The sequence below is a fragment of the Bos mutus genome, chromosome 4 (genome assembly GCF_027580195.1).
Source record: "Bos mutus isolate GX-2022 chromosome 4, NWIPB_WYAK_1.1, whole genome shotgun sequence".
Classification (NCBI taxonomy): domain Eukaryota; kingdom Metazoa; phylum Chordata; class Mammalia; order Artiodactyla; family Bovidae; genus Bos; species Bos mutus.
Window position 1 is genome coordinate 57,640,748 of NC_091620.1, and position 17,493 is coordinate 57,658,240.

The 17,493-nt window shown below is 37.1% G+C and overlaps 2 protein-coding genes across 3 annotated transcripts in view; one reads left to right on the forward strand and one right to left on the reverse strand.

Annotated features, from left to right (window-relative positions):
- Positions 1 to 17,493, forward strand: part of SEPTIN7 (septin 7) — a 292,002-nt gene that overhangs the window by 51,805 nt on the left and 222,704 nt on the right. The window lies entirely within an intron of this gene.
- HERPUD2 (HERPUD family member 2) overlaps positions 5,309 to 17,493 on the reverse strand; it is a 36,047-nt gene continuing 23,862 nt past the window's right edge. For both annotated transcript variants that reach the window (XM_070369523.1, XM_070369521.1), the window contains 4 exons: positions 10,976 to 11,098; positions 7,436 to 7,759; positions 6,636 to 6,753; positions 5,309 to 6,175 (listed from right to left, as the gene is read on the reverse strand). In XM_070369523.1, coding sequence (XP_070225624.1) covers positions 6,014 to 6,175; positions 6,636 to 6,753; positions 7,436 to 7,759; positions 10,976 to 11,098 — 727 coding nt within the window. In that variant the 3' untranslated portion in view covers positions 5,309 to 6,013. The remainder of the gene's footprint in view (positions 6,176 to 6,635; positions 6,754 to 7,435; positions 7,760 to 10,975; positions 11,099 to 17,493) is intronic.

Below are 17,493 nucleotides of genomic sequence, written 5' to 3' on the forward strand. Positions count from 1 at the left end.
CCATTCTTGCCTTCATTTGAATTTAAATTTCATATTCCTTTTCTACTGTCCTGTTAGTTTTACATTTTTATTGGTTTTAAAAAGTATCATAGAAATTAAAGCACACACCCTGATTTATTCATTTCTCATATAAATTGGTGTCTTGATCATTTCCAAGACAATTCAAGGACGTCAGGATACTCAATCCTATTTACCTCCCATCAGAGTTATATGCTATTTTTGTCATGTATTTTAATTCTTTATACATGTAAGACCCCATAAAGCATAAATTGATTATTTTATGGCAATATCCTTTTAGATTTATGCACGGATTTACCTTTCCAATGCTTTTCTGTTTTTTTCTGCACCTCCAAACTGTGATATGTGATAATTTCCCTTCTGCCCAAAAACCCATTAGTATTTTCCTTTAGTACTTTCCAATGGTGCCAAATTCTGTTTTCATTTGCCTGAAAATGTCTTTCAAAGGATATTTTTGCTGCAAGTTATCTTCCATATTGGCTGTTATTTTCTATAAGCTCTTTGAAAATATCACTTACTAGGCATACTTACTGTTGCTCCTTTGAAAATAAGCTACATTTTCCTCTGGCTACTTTTAAAGTTTGTTTCTCAGCAGTTTTACTCTGTAGTAATTTGTCATGATTTTCTTTGTATTTATTCTGCTTGGAAGCCAATAATATTTCTACTATCTGTGGCTCAGTGTCTTTCATCAATTTTGAAAAATTCTTAGCCATTATCTCTTCAAGTGTTGTCTGCCCTATTCTCCTACAGCATCATTCTGAATAAATTTTTTACCTTTTGGTTCACTAATTCTCTCTTAAACTGTGACTATCAAAGCCATCTACTGATTTAACTTCAGTCATATTATTTTTAAGTTCTAGAAATTTTATTTTTATATAATTTCCAGTTGTCTTCTGAAGTTTCTCCATCTTGTCATGTAAATCCTTTAACATTTTGATCACAGTTATTATAAGGTCTCTAGCAGATAATGCTAAATGTATTAATTTTCTGAGGTTTATCTGTTTCATTTTCTTTTTGGTCAAATCTTAATGTGTTTGTATTGCTAGTTATTGTTTTATTGGGATTAACAGACTTTGAACAATTATAGAGACAATTTGAGAAACTGCATGATGTTACCTTTCTTCAGAGGGGTTTACTTTTGCTTCTGACTGTCCACTAGGGTTGGGGCCAGTTGCCTCATTCAGTTAGGGACTGAGACCACTTGAGGCTGGGCTTCAATCCTTGTGCATATAGAATCAATTTCCAGTTCTCCTTCACTCAAGGGGTAGGCCTTTGGGGATCCAATAAAAAAAAGCCCAGGATGTTCAAAGGACATTTCTTCTTGGTGCAGTCAGAACTCTAATTTTTGTTTCCTATAAGTCTACCAAAAATTTTGCTGTTTCTCTCACTTGTTCTTGAATTACAAGGTGCTTCTAAGAGTAAAACGTGGCACCAAACATAGGTCTCATCTGTGTGGAGTACTGGCCCCTGCTTTCTTGATAGCTCTCTGATGCTTTAATATATCCTAACTTTTCTAGTTTTCTCAGCAGAGGGGTTGGGGTAAAACAAGCTAATCACCCATTACTGGAAGCTGAAGTCTCTACGTGCTTTATTTGAAAAATTACTTTTAGAAAATTCAAGTTCTGAAGTAAAATAGACTTCATTCTGTTACTTACTAGCTATATGACTTGAAGTGAGCTATTTAATGAGTCTTCGTTACCTTATCTGAAAAATGGAACTAACAATAGCACTTATCTTGAGTTGCTTTTTCAATTCAGGTATAGTATTTAGCACAAAGCCAGAAATATAACAAATGTTCAGATGTTAGTAATAACAATTTTTAAAACATTATAATGGTTTCTATTATATAAATTAACACACAATGACAGCCTTTCTCCATGCACCCTCTGTGAGGAACGGTAAATGGTAAAGATGATATATAGATCTTAATTTTCCCAACTTTCCTATGGCTTGGGAATAGCTGGGCAAAATGGACCACACCATTTCACTGCACCACATGAAATAGTTTATGTAGCCATCAATATTTTCACTTTGGAAAAGAGAGCAATTGGAGTAAAAGAGCTAGAATGTAGCAGCAGGATCAAAGTTAGCTTTGGCAAGAAGGCTCTTGAAACTAGCACCCTATACTGGGGCCTCCAGGGCTTATCCCCCAAGTGTGATGTGAGACAGTAACCACTGAGATGTGCTCTGGAAGGAGTCAGATCTACTGTCCTCCCTATTTGGGCTGAGGCCCCATGATGCTGGGAAAAGCCTTCCACTTACTAAGACTCTTGGACAGTCGAGAAGCTCCAAGTGCTTTTGGAATAGGAAACCTAATTATTCTTAGCTCTTTTTATAAGAAAAACTTTTATTTCAAAGATGCCATGGTATTTTAATTTAAAAAGGCTCGCATTGTTCCCCAACACTTTTATTCAAGAAGTATCATTATTCTTGTTTTTACATCTTATTTAAATGTTCTTAAATGCTACTCTGTATTACACACTTAAACATCTGTTGACAGTAGACTTCATGGTAAACATTCTTATCATAATTTTTCAAATTAAAAAAAATTTTTTTAATGTTTAAATATTAAAACAACCAAAATATCATTTATTTATGTGTAAGATATAAGTGAAGTAAAAGTCAGTCATGTCCGACTCTGCGACCCCACGGACTGTAGCCCACCAGGTTCCTCTGTCCATGGAATTCTCCAGGCAAGAACACTGGATTGGGTTGCCATTCCCTTTTCCAGGCGATCTTCCCAATCCAGGAATCGAACCCAGGTCTTTTGTATTGCAGGGGACTCTTTACCATCTGAGTCACCAGGGAAGCCCAAGAATACTGGAGTGGGTAGCCTATCCCTTATGCAGGGGATCTTCCTGACCCAGGAATTGAATTGCAGGCAGCTTCTTTACCAGCTGAGTTTCCCGGGAAGCCCTTGTAAGATATAAATACAATATATATGCTTTATATCCACTATGCAGCCAGTTTCCCAGGTTGCAGTGAGTGTGTGATGCCATGTTGAGGGGTGAGTCAGCTAGCCACATCAGGACTCTCAGGAAGATCAGTAGTTGGGAATACCACATTCCATCCATCAACATAATTCCAGATACAACGGGCCTCAGGGTCTAATATACACCAGACGTACAGAGAGCAGACATACAGAGTAGCACACCTTAGTCTCTTCTCAGTGAAGCAAAAAACGCCACGGGGTCTACACTAATGAGGCTCCAAATTTGGCCTTGCCTCCCCTACTTTGAAAAGCCAAATTTCCATAGGGATGATGCAGCCAGAGGAACTAGTTAGAATGATGATAGATGGTAACATCAAACTATGGTGAAAATATTTCCAATTCTTCAGCCCTCAGGATCACTCTTTCCTTTTACCAAGCTATTAAAAACCAACGCTTTCACCCATACTGCTTGACCTGGTGCCTCAAATGGAAAGAATCTGAGGAGACCCAGAATCTCCTCAGATGGTAAAGAATGAGGGAGACCCAGTTTTGATCCCTGGGTCAGGAAGATCCCCTGGAAAAGGGAATGGCTACCCACTCCAGTATTCCTACCTGGGAAACCCCATGGACAGAGGAGCCTGGCGGGCTAGAGTCCATGGGGTCGCGAAGAGTCAGACACGACTGAGCCACTAACACTAGACTAGACGTAGAAAGTCTAGCCCTGGGAAGTATTTCAATCCCATCCTGACTGTTGCTAGTCACCACTTAGCCTAGAGACCAGTATCTGGGCTTCTGTGTGGCTCTTTTTCCGTCTGGAAACCGTCTCCATGCTACAACTGCCTTCTAAGCACCATCTGGCCCCAGCATGGACACAGCTCCTCCCTTAATCATCCAAAACATAGCTGACACTGGGCTGTAGTTTCTGACAAAGACTTACTGGAAGTAAGACTAATATGAGGGAATCAACAATGTAGGGAAAATAATTAACATAGAGTAGTATAATACATTTCACTTTTATTAGAATGCTTAGCCTTTCACAGGGGGTCAACGAACAGAATCCTTCTCCTTAGGGCCCAACCTGCAGTTAGGATGCAGAGACCTGCTCATTTCCTTCAGATAGGTGTCCCCCACAATAATGCTCCCCTCTATGAATTCTGTGGCTCCAGTTCTCCCCTGTCCAACTCCTAACTGAAGAGACGAGATTGAGACTGCTCAATCTCATAATTACATCTGCTTTCATACCCTACCCATCGACTCTATTTTTAGGATCTGACCTATGGAACATTTCTTTCGGCTCTGACAGTTTATTTATTTAGTTCCCAGGTTAAAATCCACATGCTCCCTCTGGATGCAATGATTGTACAGCCTTGAAACAAGCCATCCCTAATCATGAACCCAAACGGTGTACAAATGTACCATAGTTCACCCTGGTGAACAGCCATCATATACTACTGTAACAGTACTATATATACGTTTATAATACATTTCACATAAGATAAAGTTCTTCCATAGTAAGTTCTACTATCTGCATTTATTCCATTTTAGTTAGCTACCCTATAAGAGACTTACTCCTTTCTTAAGAAAAATCAAATTGACTTTCACAGGGATTTTTAAATAAAGAGGTGGCGACTGCAGCCATGAAATTAAAAGACGCTTACTCCTTGGAAGGAAAGTTATGACCAACCTAGATAGCATATTCAAAAGCAGAGACATTACTTTGCCAACAAAGGTCCGTTTAGTCAAGGCTATGGTTTTTCCTGTGGTCATGTATGGATGTGAGAGTTGGACTGTGAAGAAGGCTGAGCGCCGAAGATTGGTGCTTTTGAACTGTGGTGTTGGAGAAGACTCTTGAGAGTCCCTTGGACTACAAGGAGATCCAACCAGTCCATTCTGAAGGAGATCAGCCCTGGGATTTCTTTGGAGGGAATGATACTGAAGCTGAAACTCCAGTACTTTGGCCACCTCATGCGAAGAGTTGACTCACTGGAAAAGACTCTGATGCTGGGAGGGATTGGGGGCAGGAGGAGAAGGGGATGACAGAGGATGAGATGGCTGGATGGCATCACTGACTCGATGGACGTGAGTCTGGGTGAACTCCAGGAGTTGGTGATGGACAGGGAGGCCTGGCGTGCTGCGATTCATGGGGTTGCGAAGAGTCGGACACGACTGAGTGACTGAACTGACTGAACTGAAAGAGGTTTTAGACTCCCTGAGAACTAGAAGATATCCATCTGGAATAAAAAGAGGTGAAAATGACCTTGAAGACTTCAGCAACCCCAGAACTACTGAAATTTACATAGATTTTTGTATAGAGACAGTATAATATGGAAGAGTTTAAATAAACATACCACAAGACAGTTTTACCATAATTGACCTTTTATTTTAAAAAAATTACAGGGAGTGATTTCCAGAATCTTATTTTATAAAAGTACTGCCTATATCAAACATTTTATATCACTATTAATTCCATTGAAGAGCTGCCTTTTTTTTAAAGGTACTAATTCCAATTGATGGGATACATGCCCTTAAAATAGAAAGTTTCCATTTATTCAAATGTCAAAATGAAGATTATTGAGAAGTTTATTGCTTTATGGCTGGGTAAGATGCTACTAGCACATTTTAGGTAATTAATATTCTTCATTAAAAACTATGAGGTCATTCTGTTTAAAACTTTTAGGACAAGTCACAGAAAATAGATATATTTATTCAAATTATACATTGAAGGGCTGGGCTATAAGCTATAGACATTTATATGTGAAGCAGCTCTTTAAAGAAATAAGACACACAAGTCTGTCTTGATATAATATACATAATTGAAATTAACAAAACCTGGAAGACCAATATTGTTATGCTATGTTCTGTTAGAATCTTAAAAAAAAAAAAAATCACATATTTAGTAGTCTATTTGTGCTTAAAATATTCATATGCATGAGAAGTTTAAAGAAAAAACACCTCTGTACATGATGATGAAAAGAAAGTAATAAATTTTTTGAAATTGCACTGTTATTTAAAACACTTTCCTAAATTCAGACCCTCCTTTGCAGCTGGCACAGTTTTTCAAGTCTAATTGGCAACCTGGGGAGGCCCCTCTGGTATAAGTGAAGTAAAGAATGTGGTGATAAAAGACCAGGCTGACGCCATTAATCCAGGCCTTTGAATCGCACTGGCATCTTCACCTGCATCTTCTCCACTCTCATCTTCAAGCCCATCATCCATAAGACGCTCCTTTCAAACAAAACAAGAAACATATTCCTAAGTGATCTTAACAGCTACCATGAACTCATTACAGAAAAGGAGAGAGTTAAATTCTTCCCAAAGAAGGAATATGAGTATATAATAAGGAAGTAGAACTATCTGGTCATTAGAGATCTTCCTCAAGTCCAAAACTGATAAACTCCTCCTTGTTCAAGTTCAAAGGAATAACTGCCAGTTTAATGCAATAATTTCTCACTGTGAGCATAACTTTCTTTCTAGGCTATTTTTAGGAAGAATGATGTTAGTTCTTTCCACTTAATTCTAATATATGACTGACTCAGTATTATAGGTTCTCTGGGATTAAACCACACATTAACATGTTAACTTTTCTTCAATACTATGAAATACCCAGGATTCTTTTATTATATTGGTCTCATACAGTGCTGAAGAAACACCTATATTTAAGTATATGAAAACTTCATAAGCATACCATTTCTTCAAGTTCTAGATTGTTTGCATTCTGTACATCATTGTTAACTTCAGCATTATTGTTGGGAGCCTGGTGCTGAACTCCTTCTTGCCTAAAAGGAAACCATCCAGCTTGGTGTCTGCTCAGTAAAATAAACAGAAAAGAAAATAAGTCACAACTGTTTTTACTCGTAACACTATGAAATATTAGTGTCCTATAACAGCAAAATGATTAGAACATTTTCATTCATGGGTTGAACTATGATAAATGAAAAAACCAAATTTCCTTCTTCAGGTCAAGAACTACCCCTCTCAAAGCAATGACAGGAAAACAGGAATCAATTTAAAGTCTATCCTGAGCTAGTAAGACATATCAGGAGTCATAAAATCATTTTTTGATATTTTTCAAAATGAAATTCAACAAGGTATTTGTTTGCTTCTTAAGAAAAAAGGGGAGCAAGGGACAGTGAGTCTACTTATGAAAAAAAATCTGACCTATATCCAACAGACTTACTATTGATAACTATAATTAATTAAAAAGAAACTCCTCTCCAAGACTACATCATATACTCAAGTTCTAAATGATTACTAGAGCATACCTAACTGAACTAACAATTTTTATAAGTAGTAAAGGGAAAAAATCTGCTTCTAGACAATTCTCATAAACGTTCTTACAAAACATAACTTGCTTTGCTCTTGATGCTAGGTATCTGAAGCCCAACATTCATATTCCTTCACTCAGTATTCACAACAGACCTCCACGTGCCAGATTCCATGCTTAACAGTTTTAGAAAGTAATTATAATGAATGAACATCACTCACAAATAAACCAGTAGCATGGCTCCCATTACCATGATAAACCGACTGAAAGAAGAATAGAAGTATACAATGCTAAGGAGAATTGCAGCTCGTGAGAACGTGTACATCCAGTCTAGCCAGTCTCGATTGAAGTCTTCTTCGTTCAGCACTGGACCTCCCTGTGCATTCATTTGAACATTTTCATTCATGGGTCGATTTTCTTGGGCCACTAGGTTTGGAGCTGGTGGGGGTTCTTCTCCAGGCACATGTGCCAAATTTAGAGGCTGTGTAGCAGCAGGCTGGGCTGGGTTAGCATTTGATGTGGCCTGAGCTGAAACTGCAGCTTGACTGAAATAGTCACCAAAATAAATATTAAAAAGAAAAAGAAAAACATTTATCATACTACATTATATTTTTCAGAACTTCCTGGGAAGCCATATGTATTTTTCATAAACCATACATGAAATATCACAACTCCTATACCACATTTCCTAGGTAAGTATAATTCCCAGTGCAAAAGTAGAGCCAACATGGATGGTAGGAGCTCAGGAAAGGATGTTCTCCCAGCCTGGTAGTCTAGGACAGCAAGGGGAGACATGGAAGAGATTAAAAATGGCCATGTTATCACTCTTTCTTTCACTAAATTATAAGGCTGTGACCAAATCTTTCTCCAAAACTTTTCCCTAATTGCCTCTTTTGTTCTTCTACATAGGATAAATACTGATTGCCTGCCCCCCACACACTCACCACTTCTCCCTTCAGACCCATGTTTGAAAAGATTTGTCTAAATAAGTACATTAATCATTACCCTGTGTGTACACTCTCAGTAATAAATGATTTGTATTGGTATTTTCAAATATTAACTAGGTCCCAGATAACAATCCCTCAATCCCAATCCTGACTTTTGAGAACTCCACCTGGAGAACACTGGTGTAGATCCTTGTCAAGTTACAAAGATGTGTGGTCCTGAAGTTTGCTTATAATTTGACTGCTTAAGAGTCAGAATAAATTTTCCTGTAAAAGACTACCAGTAAAGTGATAATATATCTGAAATTTGCTTTGAATTATTCAGCAAAGAGGGGAAAGTTGTAGAATCAGACAGTCATGAATTGATAAATGTTTAAAAGCTGGGGGGTGAGAACAGAGGGGTTCATTTTATTTATTCTGTCTTATATATGTTGAATTTTCTCTACAAGAAAGTTTTAAAATCAAGATAGCAAAATGAAATAGAAGTTTTCCATGGTACAAAAGCTTATTTAAGCCAGTATGCTGATACACTGTATCTATAGTGAAAGTCACTCAGTCATGTCCCATGGACAATACAATCCATGGAATTCTCCAAGTCAGAATACTGGAGTGGGTAGCTGTTTCCTTCTCCAGGGGATATTCCCAACCCAGGGATTGAACCCAGGTCTCCCTCATTGCAGGCAGATTCTTTACCAGCTGAGCCACAAGGGAAGCCCCATATTCATTTCCAGAATACTTTCTACCTCATGGACATTCTGATTCATAAGTGAGTTATTTCATTAAAGGTGAAAACTTGAGTCTCTGAAGTCAAATGATGTACATAAGATTATATGATTCAGTACCTATCTACAATAAGCCCCACTTATCTTACACAGTTCCGGTGATGCTGTAAACAAGACAAGAGGTGTAAAGATAAGGTGTAACACTAAGGCTTCCCCAGGTGGTGCTAGTGTTACAGCCCAATAAGAGACGGGTTCAATCCCTGGGTCAGGAAGATCCTCTGGAGAAGGGCATGGCAACCCACTCCAGTATTCTTGCCTGGAGAATCCCATGGACAGAGGAACCTGGCGGGCTACAGCACACAGGGTCACAAAGAATCGGACATGACCGAAGAGACTAATTATAATAACGACTACCGTGACAACAGGTAAGGTATAAAGAGCCTGCCTGGAGCCAAGATATTACTCAGGAGAGCATTAGGATATGAAGTTAATAAAGCAGGTTAGCTTTATGGGGTAAGGTATAGAGGAAGAATCAGAGAAGGCAATGGCACCCCACTCCAGTACTCTTGCCTGGAAAATCCCATGGATGGAGGAGCCTGGTAGGCTGCAGTCCATGGGGTCGCTAAGAGTCGGACACGACAGCGACTTCACTTTCACTTTTCCCTTTCATGCATTGGAGAAGGAAATGGCAACCCACTCCAGTGTTCTTGCCTGGAGAATCCCAGGGACGGGGGAGCCTCGTGGGCTGCTGTCTATGGGGATGCACAGTCAGACACAACTGAAGCGACTCAGCAGCAGCATAGAGGAAGAATAAGGATACAGACTTCACACTGTAGGCAAGAGGGCCATCTGTATTTTAGGGAATGGAGAATGATGGACTCAATTATGTGTTAAGTTAACCTGGCAAGTAGTACAATGAAATACAGTCAAGAGCCTAAAAGGAGGAGAAGTGATTGCATTAAAGTGGGTCTAATATTAGAAATATCTAAGCAAAACATCAGAAGTAAAATATAGGAAGGGAAGGACAGAAGCTAGAAACAACATACTGATTCATCTTGGTAAGTTGTTGAGTTCAGGGATAACAGAAGCTAGAATCAAAGCTGATTAATGTTAAGGGCTTGGAGGATGATTAAGAAGAGACAGTATCACTGACAAGTCAAGAAGGAGAATGCACGTAACAAGATGATGCAGTCGAAGTTCAGACCTAACTGAATTTAAAGGAAAGGCAAATTTCTCTATGAAATTCTCCAACAATTAAGTGGAGGCACAAGATGAGGCACAGGAGATGAAGAACTGGGAGCCATCACACAGAGCTAACAACTAAGGCCACAGAAAAAGGAAAACCAAGAGGACTAGCCTGGGGCTAAATCCTATCTTCCCTACCAGACTGTGTATCGCAAGGCACATGGTAAGTATACAAATACTTAACTGAACAAGGAATGTTACCATTTAGAAAAAGGGGAAAAAACAGGCTATCAAAGAATACAAAATGAGTAATCAGAAAGAGAAAAAGAATGAACAGGATAACAGAATCACAGAAACAAGGAGAGGAGAACACTAAAGAGAAGCTAGAAATGTTAAATGAATACATAGGAAGCCCAGCGCAAAGAAAACCAAGAAACTATTCCATGCTAAGGATGTTTCACGCTGATCAGAAGCAAAACTTACTAAAATACAGAAAAGTCCAGAAGGCATATTAGCCACAAGGGAACCCGACATTAATATGAGCCTCCCTGATGTATGATTCTTTCTATTCCCTTTTTTAGTTGACATCCTATCTTCACACAGATTTGTTGCCTTCCAGTGAAACTTTCCTACGTTTTCTCCTCTTAAATAGATAAAATGTTCTCTTAAAGAAAGCACCTGAATACTGCCAAATATAATTAAGGAAGAGAGGAAGAAGCAGAGAATAGGTTTAGTTGATGTGAACAGGATGTGTATGTACCCTTTTTCCTTTAACCAAATAATTTAAAATAATTTTTAAAAACAAATCATATACATCAGTAAATGAAATCTCAAATCAACTTACTTAGGATGAAAAAGAAAATAAAGCAAATAACACCATGTGTAAAAAAATCAACACAAACTGACTTACTATTGCATATAATACTGATGAGCATACATCTGTTGCCACCACAGCATCTGCAGTGGGTTGAAAGCGGGATACACCGGGAATCCAGCCGGAACAGCCTGCCCGGGAAGCTGGTTGTCTACATTTCTGCAATAGAGTAATAAGAAAATGTCTTTTAATGCTCCAGAAGAAGTTGAAAGCATTTCTCTACATTTTTATTTCTGAACTATGTCATCCGTTGACAAAACATACTAAAACTCACTGAAAAAAAATACTTATGTTCAACATTCCTCAAGTAAGACACTGTGTATGTGTGTTAGTCACTCAGTCGTGTCCCACTCTTTGCAGCCCCATGGACTGTAGCTCTCCAGGCTCCTCTGTCCATGGGATTCTCCAGGCAAGAACACTGGAGTGGGTTGCCATTCCCTTCTCCAGATCTTCCTGACCCAGGAATCAAACCGAGGTCTCCTGCATTGCAGGTAGACTCTTTATCATCCAAGCCACAAGGAAAGTCCCAAGTAAGACATTACGGCTTATCTAAGATGATCCTGATCCCACGTATACAGAACAACTAACATCACAGCCTAGAATCAGACTACTACATGAGTAAGAAACAAACTTCTATGATGTTAAGATTCTAAAATTTTTAGTTATGTTGTTAATTGTTAGTCAATTGTCAAACTGTTTTATAAAAGTGATTTAATAAATATCACATTTTCCATATAAGCTTAAGTAAAAATAAATAAATTTTAAAAGTTGAACTTTGGGCTTCCATGATGACATAGAAGTAAAGAATCTGCCTGCCAATGCAGGAGACATGGGTTCTACCCTTGATCCAGGAGAATCCCACATGCCACGGAGCAGCGAAGCCAATGTGCCACAATTACTGAGCCTGTGCTCCAGAACCCGGGAGCTGCAAATACTGAAACCCACTTACCCTAGAGCCACAAATACTGAAACCCACTTACCCTAGAGCCTGTGCTCTGCAACAAGAGAAGCCACCACAGCAAGAAGCCAGCACATGATAACTAGAGCAGCTCCCACTTGCTGGACCTAAAGAAAAGCCCACACAGCAACAAAGACCCAGCACAGCCAAAAATAAATAAAATTATTTTTTTTAAGCTGAACTTTTTAATATTTAATCAGGCCCTAGATCTAACTACCAGTTTACAGTCAATCTATGAAAACAGAGGAAAATATTAATGATACCACATGGATGCAGTGAGCTGAATCTAGATTACTATGGGAAATTAGAACATAGAACAACAGAAAAAGCATAAAGTAAAAAAAGATAGGGAAAGGGATTAGATTAAAAGAGCCTTAAGAAACAAAATTACTCAACCAAAGGCAGTAAGTCAATCTCTGAAACTGATCCGATCAAAACCACCATAAAAAGACATTTGGGACAATCAGGGAAAATGGAACACGAATTGAGTAATAAATGATATTAAAGAATTTTTAATTCTGTTGTGTGTTCTAATAGTAGTGTGATTCTTATAGTCCTTATCTGTTACAGATATACAGTATTTACAGATGAAGGGATATGACGTCTAGGATTACTTTAAAAATACTCCAGCCCAAGAGAAAAAAAAAGAGGAACAAGGGAAGGGTTGAACAGCTGTTGTCTATTAACTGTTGCTGAAGCTGGATGTTAGGTAAAATCCTTATAATAGAGATTCATTAGTATGCTTTTAAAGTTAAGAATGATAAAGGAGAGGAGATGAACTGGAAACTTCAACAATCAGAAACAAATTCTTTCAAAGAAAACCTGCATGGAATTCCCACTTTACTTCCAGAATATGCTTTTTCAAGACTCTCCACACTACTCTGTTCTCCCTTGCTGAACTTCCCTTAAAATCAGCCCCAATGTTACCAGCTATGAAGCTCTCCCACCTCCTGCAAGCACACCCTCCTCCAGGCTCCTGAAGAATTTTGTCAAAACCATAGAAGCACATCAGTGAATGGCAATTTATTTGCCGATCTGACCTGCTTCCACTGAGGGCAACTACATAATTCATTTTCCTATCTTCAGTGCCCAGCTACCACAAATTCTAAGTAAACTTTTCCTGAAGAAAGCCACATGATCCTTATATGACAAATTGGCTTATTCAGTCAGATTGCTTCAAATCTGACCAACAGATCTGACTAGAGAAAAGTTTTAAATGGGAAAGTAGAGGGGAGAGAACCACCATTATAAATGAAATCAAAATACAAGTGGTAACACAGAAAAATATACTGAAACAAATGATAAAATATTCACTTCAACAAGACAGTTAACACAGACTTTCCAGTCAGATGTGGATTTGAATTCTAGTCCTGATACTGACTACTGAAGTAAGGCAGGCTATGTACCTTTTAGCCTCCTTCTCCTCGTTCATAAATCGGGAGAGAACAGTACCTGGGCCACAGAGTTGGTATAAAGTTCAATGAAATAAAGCATGTATAAGTGCTTAATACAATGCCAAGCTTATGCTAAGTAATAATTAATACTAAATAATTAATACTCAATAGTATCAATTAGTAATATTCTTTTACATAAAGAACTGTCACAAATGAACTTTTTAAAATACCAACATGCCAACAAATAAGCACTTCACAAAACAGAATAAAAAGAATGTCTCTTTATCATGTCTAAATTAAAACAAGGACATTCCAACTTATTGTTCTAGGAAGTATGAATTTGTAATGGTATGGTGAATCAGGCTCTCAACAACAGTTACTGAAAGATAAACTATAGCTTTTCTTTTTATGGCTGAATAGTGTTCCACTGTGTATAAATGCACCCCAAGTTCTTTATCCATTTTCTACCTAGGGACACTTGGGTTGTTTCCTTATTATGGTTATTATAAATAATGCTGCACTGAACATGTGGGTACATCTGTCTCTTCAAATTAAGTATTTTCATTTTCTTCAGATACTTAGAACTGGACCTGATGGATCACATGGTAGTTCTGTTATTAATTTTTTTAGGAAACTCCATAATGTTTCCCATAGTGGATGCCCCAATTTACATTGCCAACAACAGTACACAAGGGTTCCCTTTTCTCCACAATCCTGACCAACACTTAGTAGTTGTTGTCTTTTTAATAATAGCCATTCTGACAGGTGTGAGGTAGTGCCTCACTGTGTTTTTGACCTGCCTTGGTCTGATGATTAGTGACGTTGGGCATATTTTCATATAACTGCTGGCCATCTGTATGCCTTCTTGAAAGAAAGTCTATTCAGGTGCTCTGCCTACTTTTAAACTGGATTATTTGGTTTTCTGCTATTGTGTGCGTTCTTTGTATATTTTGTATATAACCCCTTATCAGGCATATGATTTGTAAATACTTTATCCTATTTAGTGGGTTGCCTTTTCATTTTGTTGATGATTTCCTTTACTGTACAAAAGCTTTTTAGTCTAATGTAATTCCATTTATTTAGTTTTGCTTTTGTTGTCAAATCTAAAAAATCATCACCAAGTCCAGTGTCAAGGAGCTTTATATTATTCTAGGATTTTAATGGTTTCAAGCCTTACATTCAAATCAAATTCATTCTGAGTTAACTTTTTCTGTTTTGGCCATGCTGTGTGGCTTGCAGAATCTTAGTTTCCTAATCAGGGATTGAACCTGCACCCTCACCAGTGAAAGTACCTAGTCCTAACCACTGGACTGCCAGGGAATTCCTATTTTGAGTTAATTTTACGTAGGATATAAAATAGTAGTCTAGCTTAATTTTGTTGCAGTTTTCCCAACACCAAGTATTGAAGAGACTGTCATTTCCTCATTGTAGTCTTGCTTCTTGTCATAAATTAATTGATTATGTATGTATGGGTTTATTTCTGGGTTCTCTATTCTGTTCCACTAGTCTGTTTTTATGCCAATACCATATTGTTTTAATTATTATCACTCCATAGTATAGTTTGAAATCAGGGAGTGTGATGCCTTTAGCTTTGTTCTTCTTTCTCAAGACTGCTATAGCTATCTAGGATCTTGTGGTTCTGTACAACTTTTAGAACTGTTCACTTTTGTGAAAAATATTTGGAATTTTGATAGAGACCGACTGAAGATTGCTTTGAGTAGTATGGACATTTTAACAGCATTAATTCTTCTAACTCGTAAGCATGGAATATCTTTTCATTTATTTGTGTCTTCAATTTCTTTCATCATTATCTTCTAGTTCTCAGTGCATAGGCCTTTCAGGTCCTTAGCTAAACTGATTGCTAATACAAACTTTAAATGTTGTAGATCTATATTTGATCTGGAAATATGTCCAGACTACATTCTGCTTTTTAAAAAGGTTTATAAAATAAAACAGTATGATGTTTCTATTTTAAAAATATACTTAGAAAAGTATTTAGAAGGAAACTACAAAAATGTTAGTAATAGTTATCTCTGGGTGGTGGGTTATAAGCAGTTTTGCTATTAAAAAATCAGATGATAGAAGAGTACAGTGAGTAGGTTTTCAGTTTTATTAATTATAAAACAAGGCTGCTACTATTTCAGGCAGGGAAATTAAGTGTACAAAACAGTGGGCAATTTGTTATGAACCAGTGAGCAGTTTTTAGAGTTAAATAAACATGACAGCGTAACACACTGAGTCCAAAACAGTCAGTCAAGATTCATAAATGTGACATTATAAATGGACAGCCAAGGTGCTGATGCACATGTTCTGTTTGGTCTTCTCATTGTTTCCTCAAGAGCTTAATGGGCAAATAATCACCTGCATTAGGATTTCTTGAAAAGCTAGGTTCCCAGAATGCTGTTAAGTTGGCAGAGTCCTAAACACTACCCCAAACCTAGTGATTCAAAAACTCAGGGAACAGTGATCAGAATTTAGCCATTTTAAAGACAGAGTACTAACCTACATGGTGGGAAACACATGTGACTAGCTAAATATAAGCTGTGCTGGAGTCTAAAAATGATGTGGAGAGATTATATTTTGTTGGTGAATTCTTCAAGATCACTAAATTACTGCTCTTGCACAAGTAAGGCAAGGCTATATTAAATAAAATTTTACTTAAAGACGGATGTAAAGTCTTCATTAGTAAAAGATTACAACTATAAGATTAGGTTAAATCACATCCATTGTTAAGCCAAATAACCTACTTATTGAACTTTCACTTAAACTGCTTTGTAAATCACAAAGTGCTCTTTCCAAATACAGATTTATTTTCCAGCACCCGGTACTGGCATTCATTCAGATGTTTCAGTGTGTCAGACTCACAAATGCCTATAAATATATTTGCTGAATGAACATACAGCATTCATTTATAAGTATGAATGAATTTATAAATAATTGCTAACATATCACTTAACTCTTTACATACATGAACTCTTAATCCACACAGAAATCCTATACAATAACTACTATTATCTGCAGATCATGAGCAAACTGAAGCAAAGAAGAGAAGAGACTTGCCCAAGCTAGTCAGTGGACAGGGCTAGGATTCAAAGCAAGGTAGGCTGACTCCTGAATCTGTACATCCACTAAGCTGTACTGCCCTCCTGATTTAAAACTAAACATTATTTAAGGATTTTACCTCTCTTCATCTTAATACTCATTTTTAGCAAAATAAACACTATTTCAAATTTTTCTAATCTGTTTTATATACTTCTAAGAGCTAAATGCCTTTGCTCCAAAGTCTGTTGATTTTCTCAACAGACTAGTTTAAAGAAATTATTAATCTGTTCCCAAGATATCCATGGTCTTATTCTGAAAACATGCAACTTCATATACTTTATTACAGAGTATATATTCACTGTGTACGTACTTAATGCTAGTGAACTGTGCACTTTAAAAATGCTTTAAAAGGTTTATTTTATGTATATTTTACCTTAATAAATCAAGAGTTAAAATATATATATATATTAATATATTCACTGTAAGTATGAGAAAGAGGTAAAAATATTATTATACAGACATAACTATTTTCAACATATTATATATTCTTCAAGGTTTATTATATCCATTCTCACTTTCCATCACTACCAACATATTTGGTAAAATATTAGTAACAGGACTCTGTATAAACTGAGAGGAACTGAACTGTTTTATTCTGCAAAAAAGACAGAAAAGGAATCACTGTCATAAGACAAACTATTTTAAGCCACTATTCTACCATGTAAATCGTGACAATACTTTTTTACAAATAACAAAGTTCCGGTTTGTAATAATCATTTTCTGAAAACAAAAATAGTTTCATGAGATGCTTTATAAAAGTCTACAATCAGCCTCACTAAACACTTAATTTTAGAAGAAAAACTCAAGAATATGAGACAAATGAGTCTTTTTAATATTTTTCTATATACTCAGCTTTGTTTTTCTACATTAAGAATTGAATTAAGTTTATAAAGTTCTAAGTAAAAAGTAGCCATATGTTATTACATCCTCTTTGGCATAACAGTTAGTGGCTACTCCTTGGTTACATCACTTACTACCATTTTGGGGGGGTCCTAGCCATTTGCTTATTTCCAGCCTCAGCATCATAGATCTGGAGCACCGTCACACACACCACAGCACAATATGCAACGCAAAACAACTATCAGTAACTATTATTCCTG